Source organism: Zalophus californianus, chromosome 5, assembly GCF_009762305.2.
Source record: "Zalophus californianus isolate mZalCal1 chromosome 5, mZalCal1.pri.v2, whole genome shotgun sequence".
NCBI lineage: Eukaryota > Metazoa > Chordata > Mammalia > Carnivora > Otariidae > Zalophus > Zalophus californianus.
In genome coordinates this window covers 103,890,787-103,902,236 of record NC_045599.1, presented here as the reverse complement: position 1 = coordinate 103,902,236, position 11,450 = coordinate 103,890,787, and the positions used below count along the sequence as shown (strand labels likewise).

At 39.1% G+C, this 11,450-nt stretch overlaps 1 protein-coding gene across 3 annotated transcripts in view; it reads left to right on the top strand.

Moving 5' to 3' along the window:
• The first annotated feature begins 4,526 nt into the window (after positions 1–4,526).
• Positions 4,527–11,450, top strand: part of TTC1 (tetratricopeptide repeat domain 1) — a 54,813-nt gene continuing 47,889 nt past the window's right edge. For 2 of the 3 annotated variants that reach the window (XR_003521950.1, XM_027604709.1), the window contains exons 1-2: positions 4,527–4,624; positions 5,971–6,335. Coding sequence is in view for 2 of the 3 variants with exons in the window: in XM_027604709.1 (XP_027460510.1) it covers positions 6,003–6,335 (333 nt within the window). In the remaining variant the exon portion in view is untranslated. Of the gene's footprint in view, positions 4,625–5,970; positions 6,336–11,450 lie in introns of those variants that run through there. The other variant, XM_027604710.1, reaches the window with a different exon arrangement.

Below are 11,450 nucleotides of genomic sequence, written 5' to 3'. Positions count from 1 at the left end.
CCAGAGTCATTGTAAGGATTACCTATAATTACAAATGTAAAATAATGAGCGCAACCCCTGACACATATAAGTTCTCTCTGAATGTTAGTTAGCTAATGTTCTGGAAAGTCTGAGCCTAATACAGTAGACACTTGCTTCATGTGGCTATTGAACATTTGAAATGTGGCTAGTGCAACCATGGACTTAAATTTCTCATTTTACTTAATTTTAATAAAATTTAAAGATTAATATTTGATTCAGTCATTGGGAAGTATATTTGAAAAACTTGGATTTGTGAATCTACATAACCGTAAATTTTACGAAATCTGAGTACAAGTTCAAGCATTTTCAATGAAAGCCTAATGTTCAAATTGAGATGTGCTATGACAGTAAAATATTCACATGATCCCAAAGACTTAGTATGAAAAACAGAATATATTCTCTTATTTTTTATATCGATTACATGTTCAAATGAGAACATTTTAGACACATTGGGTTAAAGAAAATATTGTTTAAACTAATTTCCTTCTTTTACTGTTTTTAATGCTGCTACTAGAAAGTTGAAAGTTACCTATGTGGCTCACACTGTATTGCTATTAGACATGCTCATCTAAGGGAAAACAGGAACAAACCTAGCAATTTAAATGCACAGAACATTAGCTCTTGACTATGTCTCCTATCGGAAATCTCAATTTGAAGACTGGAACCGGGAAAAAATAAAAAGCAACAGCATCTTTTGGAAACACTATAGGAATACAGGATCTACATCTTAATTACGTATTTTATGTAATACCTCTCATCCTCAAGGAATTCTTTTGGCATCCCTGGCTATTCCTGGATGCTGGACCTTGCTTTGGCAAGTCCGTGCACCCCAACTCTGGGGGAACATGGAGAACAGAGTTCAGGACTTAGAGGATTCCAGAGGATAAAGCTTTATCTTTAAAGCCAGGACTCAGTAAGCCCCATGGTATGAATATATCCACTTTGGGCGCAGAAAAGACTGAGTCACTCTAGCATAGATTTAAATCTCTAGCTCCAGAGAGGGCAGATGCACAGAGCCTTCCAAAAGTTTAACATGGTGTGTGTACATAACTCACCAGGGGAGGCAGGAGTGATTTCCATCCCTGCCTGCAGATTCTCCACAAAGCAATTTAGTTTATGTTAAAGTTTGTGCGAGGGTCTGTAGGAAGTGCTTTAGGTTCATTATTTCATTTAAGCATGACACCGGGCCGCCTGGGTGGCTCAGTGGGTTAAGTGTCTGTCTTCAGGTCAGGTCATGATCTCAGGGTCCCTGGATTGAGCCCTGCGTTGGGCTCCCCGCTCAGCAGGGAGTCTGCTTCTCCCTCTCCCTCTGCTCCTCAGATCGTTCTCTCTCTCTCAAATAAGTAAATAAATAAACTCTTTAAAATAAAGAAAACAAGCTTCATGAAATCTTATGAGGTGGATATCAAGGTTCAGTGACTTGTCCAAGATCACACAGCTGTTAAGAGGCAGAGTAGGGATTCAGACCGAGGAAGTCTGACTCCAGAGCCTATACTCTTACCCACCATACTGGACAGTAAGCCCATTGTCGTGCCAGTCACCCAAAGGACCATCTTGAGTATAAGACTCCTTCTCTTGTATCATCCCATGCCAGTAAGAAATCATCCAGCTGCTCCAGAAAGAAAAGCAAAGAGAAAATGATTCCTTTGCTATTCTCCTGTACACACCACAGGGTCTTGTATGACGTCTAGCATTCATTCATTATTCATTCATTCATATGCAGCTTCCATTCTTTCAACATACTTAGGGGCTCAGTCTTCTGTCTGGGGGGTTTAAATGAAAACTTCACAAATATTATCACTATTAATATTGATTATCATGAGTAATGCTATTAATCAAATTACCATTACTGTTAGTAATTGATCATAATATTGATAATACTGTGAGAACTTCATTAATAATAGTAATACAATGACCGCTAATGTTTACTGAGAACTTACCATCCATACTAAGCGCTGTTAATATTAAAGCATTTTTTTTCTATCTTGAGCACTTTGCTTGTGTTTTAGATAAGACATGACACCATTTACTTCTTACAATAATCCTATAAGATGATTCCAGAAGGCTCGAAATCTTTTTATACAACTCATCAGAGCCCCGAGTTACCCAGTGTTTTGGCTATAAATTCCTGAAAGAGAATCAGTCACCCATGTGATAACAGGATGTTCACTGACCCCTTAAAACTGTAAACAAGACAGACATGGTCTCTGCCCTGGGAAAATAACAACAGAACAGCCCTCTAGATGAAAAACATTTCTTTTCCTTTTACATAGTGGCTATGAGCACTAAAGACAAAATTTCCAAGTTTCCAGGATCTGATGGGTGGACTTCCATTTGTAAAAATTTGTTTCTTGCTTTGTGCTCCGATACCTCAGCAACATCCAACTACATATCATTCCCAAAAATATTCCTGAGATTTTTATGATGTCCCTCAGCCTTCCCTGGTTTTTTCCCTCTTAATGAACTATTGCTCTTTCTATAGCATAACTCAAATATCTTATTAGTGAAGACTTACCAAACTGAGCCAACTGGACGTTGGCTCTTCATGGTTTAAAAAAATAAATAAAAGAGAATGAATTGCTTCTTCCTTCAAGCTCAGTAGTGCTTTTATCTTATCCCCAATCTTCCCCTCCCCCAATAGGCAGTGAGCTCCCCAGAATGGGGAGGGAAGGGGTAGTGCCTTATTAGGTTTCCTGTAACCAGCAACTGTCACAAGGTCTGTCACATATTATTATTGTCTCTAACATTCATTAAACACTATGTGTCAAGCCCTGTGCACCTTGTCTTCTAAATTATATCATTTCTTTCTCCCAAACTTTCTACCAAAATACCATCGTTACCCAACCCAATTTCTACATCTGGGGCAAATTTATATATCAAAGTTTAGAAGCATTAAGTTATTTACATCAAAGTCGTACAGCTAGTCAAGTGGCAGAGCCAGAATGAGAATTCAAATAATCCACATAAAGCATTTTTCACAGCATGTGACACCTAATAAACACATAATCAATAACTGTTACTAGAATTATCATTCAAAGTTGGGCAGCTAGTAAAGTAAAAAAGCTGACGTTGTAACTCAAGTTTATTTTATTTATTTACTTACTAATTTTGCTCCAAAATTCATAGCCTTTCTATTGCACCAGAATTTAATTAACAGAACTTATTTTTTATTTTTATTGAAGTACAGTTGACATACAATGTTATATTAGTTTCAGGTGTACAATATAGTGATTCGACAATTCTGTACATTACTCAGTGCTCACCATGTAACTGTAGTCACTATCTGTCACCATACAAAATTATTACAATATTATTAGCTATATTCCCTATGCTGTACTTTTCATCTCTGTGACTTATTTATTTTATAACTGGAAGTTTGTATCTCTTAGCACCTAACCAGACTTCTTAAATGTCATAAGAAGCCTAAGTACTGAAAAATTTTTAAGTTCCTGCAGCATTTTAAAAATTTTAAATATTAAAAGTTTCCAAAATTCTGATACATATTTTTGTTTTTGTATGTTAAAGCTTTTGACTTACACGAAAATGCAAGTGTGCATAACCTCATTTAGACATAAATTCAAAAAACAAGTTTGATATCCTTCCTGAAAAAAGCCCCTCCCAGCTATCTCTCCAATAGGTTCTGTGAATTACAGAAAACTATTCTGCTGTTATTGCTGATTACCTTTCAGGCTGCCTTAACAGATATTTCAGTTCTGTATTCCCAGCATGGGAATGTAATGGAGTCTAATAAAGATTCAATAAACATTTCTTGAATGAATGCATTGGGCAACAGTTCGCTTTTGGTTCCAGGACCTCTTAACTCTCTTAATATAAGACCACAAAAAGCTTTTGTTTATGTGGGTTATACTTATCAATATTAGAAATTGTATTGTATTGGAAGTTAGAGCTGAAAAATATTTAATATTTATTAATTTAAGACAACAATACACCTATTATATGCCAACATATTCTTTTTATAAATCACTATATTTTCCAAACCAAAAAAGCCGTATAGTGAGAAGAGTAGCATTGTTTTACATTTATGCAAATATCTGGCTTAATAGAAGACAGCTGGATTCTCATAGTTCCTACACTCAATCCATTGCGCGATCACATGACACAGCCTCTGGAAAACATTGTATTCATGAAAGGGGTGTGGGAAAGGCAAATAACTTAGTATTATTATGAAAACTGTTTTGATCTAGTAATGGGCCCCTGGAAAGGCACACTTTGAGAACCATTAGAGAGAAAACTATTTTGGACAAGGTTTATGCTTCAGGATTCCTCTATACATTGCTCGCATAAGAGGCCAGAGTGAAGGAGTAAAAGTAACAGCATGGAGACAGCCTCTTTTTCTACTGTGCTAAGCAATGCGGAGTCTCGCCGTAACCCAAGATGGCAACCGTCACTCGCATTTCAGTCCGTACAAGGCGTCACACAACGCGACAGCGACGCGCTCTCTCCCCGAGAGTTCCACTACATTTCCCAGGATGCTTTGCCAACGGCGTCGCCATTGGTTGGTGCCGAGGGAAGTGCACTTGACTGAGCGGAAATAGAAGATCCCGGAGACTGGGAAGGTGAAGACTAGAGGAGCTGGGGACCTGTGAGTAGTTACCTGGGACTGTCCGTTTTGGCTCTGAGGGACTCAGCTAGAGGATGAACTGTTGGGAAACGTAGGGTGGCCCCGCCTTAACCCTGGGTACTCAAACTCGCGTTCTTCCACTAGATCTGGGGGCAGGGAGAAACAAAACATTGCTGTGGAGGCGAAGTCTTAGTATTAAGATCTTGCTGTTCGAAGTTTTCTTGGGACGAGCTGGGACGAATTCGGACCCTTGTCGCAACACAAGGGGTCGTTGGCGTGATTTTGCTGCGACCAGAGGGGTGAGGGGGCGGGGCTGCTGACGGTCTGACTCAGCTTCTACAGCCGTGGTTCTCAGTTGGCTGTACATTAAAATCACCTGGGATGCCTTTTTAAAAATACAGGTGTCCTGGGCCTAGGCCAGACCAATAAATCATAAACTGTGGAGAATAAGATCTGGACAGCAGTACTTGCTAAAGCGTCCCAAGTATTATGTTGTCTAGCCAGGTTTGAGAACCACTCTTTTAGTGCCTGAGTCTGACCCCCACGGAGGTCCTGTGTAGGACCAGCTGCGCCAGGATTCCCCTTCCACTATAACCTGCGTTGGTTCTATAGCACACATTTGGGTGAAGCTGACGATCACTGTTTTGGCACCGATTGCGTTTTGAGCTCCATCGGAAACTTATCCTTGAGCTTCATACGGTGGTGCTGGAAAGGCAGGCCCGCATTTTTTTATTTACGACCTGGCTATTAATTCCGAATAAAGATTAGGGCCGTTTCATTTTTCTTGCCGTTGTTTTAGCTTATCCTGTTTTTTGCTACCCCGACAAAATTCGAGCAGTGGAAAGAGGAAGAGCCACATTAAAACCGTTCTCTTTTTGCTAATATGAAATTCTGAAAGGAGTCAGTAAAATGTTTGGCATTATTTATGGCCTTATATAACCAATTTTTTAATAATGGATTTCAGCAAAAGGAAGTTAGGGTATGTTTTGTGTTTTGATGCAGAAGTTTGTTCATGCGTGATAGGTAGGATTTTTTTTTTTAAATACAGGTTTGCCCTGCTATCCGAAAGTTGAGCATTCCTGTCAAGCCTTTCCTAAGCTGAAATGGTCTAAAGCAAAGATTATCCACACACACACCCCCTTTCCAAAAGGCGGAGTTATACTACTTTGCTTTTATGAAAAACCTACATTAATATTTACCTGTTTTCACTGATTGAAAGAAATCTGAAGGGGATGTTCACTTTTATGAAAACTGTTACCATACTAACGTAGGTCTCTGTTAAAAGCTAAGTGGCGTATGGTGGACTTTTGGAAAGTGGTGGATATCTGTATAAGCACCGTTACCTAACATGTTTTCTCTTTTCCCAGAGCTTTGGCTTCACCTCCCTCACTGATACAGCATGGGGGAGAAGTCAGAGAACTGTAGGGCTCCAGAGGATCTTTTCAATGGTTTGAAAGTTACAGATCCACAGGAAGCAGAGTGTGCTACCCCTCCGGTTTCCAGTCCCAAAGATCACCATCTCCAGAGCAAGCTGCTCAAGGATGTTGCGGCTCATTCCCAGGAAGACCAGGGAGAAGAGGAGTGTTTTCATGATCTTAGTGCCTCATTTGAGAAGGAGGAGCCAGGAGCAGACAAGGTTGAGAACAAACCTGATGATAATGTGAATTCCTCTGAACTTGATGAAGAATACCTAATAGAACTGGAAAAAAACATGCCAGTTGAGGAGAAACAGGTAAATATTTATTGTGCACGATCTGCCACATAAACTGCTTTTTAAATTGAATAAATGTGGCCGCAACGGTATCATAGATTGGGTCATCTGTGGTAAAGAGTAACGTGCCCGTCTGTGTCCTTTTTGCTTCAGTAATGATGGAGCTGAGATAAATCAGTAGCATGGCAGGGAAACATTCAGCCTCTGCTTAGCAAACATTTCCTTTTTTTTTTTTTTCTTTGGTCGACTTTGAGTTCTTAAGTCTGTCTTATATAATTTTTTTCCTAACCTATTTATACCTTTTAGCTTTTTTTAAAAAATGACCTATCAGGGTGCCTGAGTGGCTCAGTAGTTAGGCGTCCGACTCTTGATTTCCGCTCAGGTCATGATCTCAGGGTCGTGAGATCACACCCCACATCAGTCTCCAAACAGGGCATGGAGCCTGTTTAAGATTTTCTCTCTCTCCATCCCTCTCTGCACCCCCCGCCCCTTTAAAAAAAAAAAAAAAAAATGACCTTATTGATGGTTGGCTGCTGAAATTCCTGTAAGGGACATTTTTTGGTCAGACTTTAGAATTATGGTATGCTGCCTATTTGTGTTAATTCTTTGATAGCAATAAATGACTACCTGAATATCCTAGGTAGTTAGGTTGCAGAGGGCAGTGACTGGGGCCTGTGTTATTTACATAGCGTTCTTGAGGAACAGAATTGTGTGATAGTGTTATTATTTGTTAAGCACCTATAGTGTGTCGGCCACTGAGCTTAAAAAATTATTTGTGTTTTCATGTAATCTACACAACATACCCATGAGACATACTGTTAGCATTCCCCACTAGAGAACAGAACTTAGTAACTGGCCCAAGATCACACATCTAATAAATGGCAGAACTGATTCTCAAACCCAGATCTGTTTGATTCTAAAGTATAATGTAAATTTAATAACAAAAGTAGCTGTCTTTCTACAAAGCAGATACACTAATAAAATGTACACTTTCCTGCTGCTTTGCCCCTGGGCCACATTCTTAACTGGGCAAGCCTTCACTTTTGGAGACATAAGTCTTGGTATCCCCCACATATCCTTCCTTCTCATCTCATAAGCAAGGTCATCTAAAGGGTTACCATAATATCTGAGCTTGTCTGCAAAGAATTTGAATGAGATTTGTAGCTTAGGCTTCTGAAGAACTCACTCACTAAACAGGTTATGCTATTTGGGTAACGGGCGGGATACTAATGTGCATTGTTACAGTGGGAGTGGGGAGGTAATGTGACATGGAGAGGAGAATCTTGTCTCTCCTTAGGCATTTTTCATTTTCAAGTCTACTAGTTTTAACATGCATGTATTAGCTTTTGTACTAATGTGTGCCACCAGAAGAGAAGAATAAAAGGCAAAAATGAGCCAATTTCATAAACTACCTCAGCATAAATGGCTCAGAATATTAAATCGTATACTATTCGATAATTAGTGAAATGATTTTCCAGAAAGTGAATGTTTGGTTCAGCTTTCATTTTACTGGTGCAGACTTTTTAGAAATGTTGATTAAATGTCTATGTTAAAATGTTAGCAATGCTTTTCTGATACTTAATACTTAATATATCTTTTTTTTTTGCCCTGATACCGAATTTTCTACAGTGCCATTGGTTTGACAGTTGTGTGGTTTGGCTCTGCTTCCCATCCCCCAATTTAGTAAAACGTTGTGTCTCCTGGCCAGGAATCACATTTTAACTTCTATAAATATTTTAAATAATTTTATTGCCTATAAGTTGAATATTCTGACTAGCACAAAACCTTTTAAACTTTTTTCTTCCTTTTAAAAATTAAGATGTAAAAGGTGAAAGATTTATGTGATCTGAAGAGAAACCAGATGTAACTTACATATAGTGAAACTGTTTAAGTTCTGTGTACAGTTCAGGGAGTCTTGACTATATGCACCTGTGTAACATCCTTATCAGGATCCAGAACATCTCCATCATTCCAGAAACTCCCTTTGTGTGCTTCACCACTCCTTCCATCTTTCCACCCCTACCAACCCAGGAACCCACTGTTCTGATTCCTGATAGGTTGGTTTTTTCTGTTCCAGACTTTTGTGTAAATATAATTACTTTTCAAATACAAACATTTTATATTTGTATATCAACCTATGTTTTCATAGCTTAATTTGAAAATTTATAAGAATAACAATATCTCATAGAAACAATGTGCTGTGGTGTTAGCCCCTGTTATATTAACTCCACTAAGGAAACAACATCTGAAGAGTACAGACTGCCTTTACCTAATTGTGGTACTACTCTCTTAGGTAGTTTTATGCTGTTTTGATAAATATCTTTATGAAATTATTAGGAAACCAGCAAAACGGATGAAGAAATGTCTCTTCACTACACATACGTTTTGGTTTTATAGGTCATCTGAAACACAAGATACCTATGATTCTTTTAAAATAGACAAAGTTGAGATAATTCAACAACAACAAAATAAACACAAATGGCCAAAAATGTGAAGACTTTCAGCCTCACTAATTATTTATTTATTTATTTATTTATTTAGGGGGGAGAGAGTGCGTGCGCGTGTACACACACAAACACATATGCAAGCAGGGGGAGAGGTAGAGGGAGAGAGTCATCAAGCTCCTTGCTGAGCGTGGAGCCCTACATGGGGCTCGATCTCACAACTCTGAGATCATGACCTGAGCTGAAACCAAGAGTCAGAGGCTTAACTGACTAAGCCACTCAGGCCCCCCTCACTAATAATCTTTAAGTGCAAATTGAAACACTGTTTCATATTTATCTGATGTCAACAATGAGAGGACATAGGAGTGCATGTACTAATTTTGAGAGTTTAAAGTGCTTTTTAAAGTACTAGTGCATGTACTAGTTTAAAGAGTTTAAAGTCATTTCTGTGGGATACGGATATCAAATTTTTATATGGATGTTTCTTTAGACCAGGGCTGTCAATAGAACCTTCTGCAATGATGGGAATTTTCTATATCTACTCTCTTCAATACAGTGGCTACCACATTTTAATAGTCATCAGCTGGAGCATTTGAAATGTGACTAGTAGAGCTAAGGAACTGAATTTTAAAATTTTTTATTTCAGTTCATTTAAATAGTCACATGTGGCTAGTGCGTTCCATATTGGACAGCACAGCTAAACCTCTGATTCTCTTTAGTCATTTAAGAAAGTTACTAGAGATGTGTACAGATGTATGTATAAAGATGAGTTGCAGCATCATTCATAATTTTGAACATTAGAAATAATGTTCAACAAAGGGTATTACTTTAAACATTTTTGCCATTTTTATGCAGCAGCATATTATGCAGTCATTAAAAAGAAAGAAATCTTAATATTGACATGGAAAAAAATGCCTGTAATGTTAAATGAATTAAACAGGTGTGATACTATGGCTTATAATAAGAGATAGGTATTTGGTTTTTGTCCAGTTCCTGGCACAGAGGTCCTAAAACCCTTGGAATTGCCTAATAAGAGATAAGAGTGTAGTTTGTTATTTATAACAAGTCTCTTTCAACCACACACGAGGTGATTTTTGGAAAGTCCCCAAGGATGAGGTCTGGTTGTCAAGAGTTTGGAGCTTTCAGCGCCACCCTACCCCACCCCCACCTCTGGGGAGGGGACGGGGGGCTGGAGGTTGAGGTAATCACTTGGAGCCAGTGATTTGACCAATCGTGCTTATGTACTGAAACCTACATTAAAAACCCAAAAGAAGGGTTCAGAGAACTTCCACATTGAGTGAACCTGTGGAGGTGCAAGGAGGGTGACACACCCAGAGGGCATGGAAGCTCAGTGCCCCTTCCCACGTGCCTTGTCCTATGCATCTCTTCCAGCTGCCTATTCCCAGAGTTACAGTCTTTAGAATAAACTGGTAATCTAGTAAGTGAACTGTTTTCCTGAGTTTTGTGAGCCTCTTTAGCAATTTAATTGCACCTGAGGAAGAGGTCATGGGAACTTCCAATTTATAGCCCATACCTCAGAAGCAGAGGTGACAGCCTGGACTTGCAGTTGGCATCTGAAGTAGGGGTGGGGTTGGGGCTAGTCTTGTGGCACCGAGCCTTTAATTTATAGGATCTGACACTATATTCAGGTGGATCGTGTTCAAATTGAGTTAAGTTGCAGGACAGCAGCTGGTGTCTGCTGTAGAGTTGGAGTTGTTGGGTGTAGGGGAAACTCCCACGTATCTGCTCACAGAAGTGTTCCTGTGAGTTTTGACAGTAGAGGAGACACACAAGGTGTTTTCCCTTTATAGCAGGTTATAGAGTGATGTTTCCTTTTAAATTAAAAACTTAGGTGAAAATATGTTCATACAGAATAGTTTGGACTGATATGGGATGTGATTATTGGGGAATTTTTATTTATATTTAATACACTTTTTAAAAAATTTTTTATTGTTATGTTAATCACCATATATTACATCATTTGTTTTTGATGTAGTGTTCCATGATTCATTGTTTGTGCATAACACCCAATGCTCCATGCAGAATGTGCCCTCTTTAATACCCATCACCAGGCTAACCCATCCCCCTACCCTCCTCCCCTCTAGAACCCTCAGTTTGTTTTTCAGAGTCCATCATCTCTCATGGTTCGTCTCCCCCTCTGACTTACTCCCCTTCATTCTTCCTCTCCTGCTATCTTCTTCTTTTTCTTTTTTCTTAAAATATGTTGCATTATTTGTTTCAGAAGTACAGATCTGTGATTCAACAGTCTTGCACAATGCACAGCGCGCACCGTAGCACATACCCTCCCCAATGTCTATCACCCAGCCATCCCATCCCTCCCACCCCCAACCACTCCAGTAACCCTCAGTTTGTTCCTGAGATTAAGAATTCCTCATATCAGTGAGGTTATATGATACATGTCTTTCTCTGATTGACTTATTTCACTAAGCATAACACCCTCCAGTTCCATCCACGTCGTTGCAAATGGCAAGATCTCATTCCTTTTGATGGCTGCATAATATTCCATTGTGTATATATACCACATCTTCTTTATCCATTCATCTGTCGATGGACATCTTGGCTCTTTCCACAGTTTGGCTATTGTGGACATTGCTGCTATAAACATTGGGGTGCACGTACCCCTTCGGGTCCCTACATTTGTATCTTTGTGGTAAATACCCAGTAGTGCAAT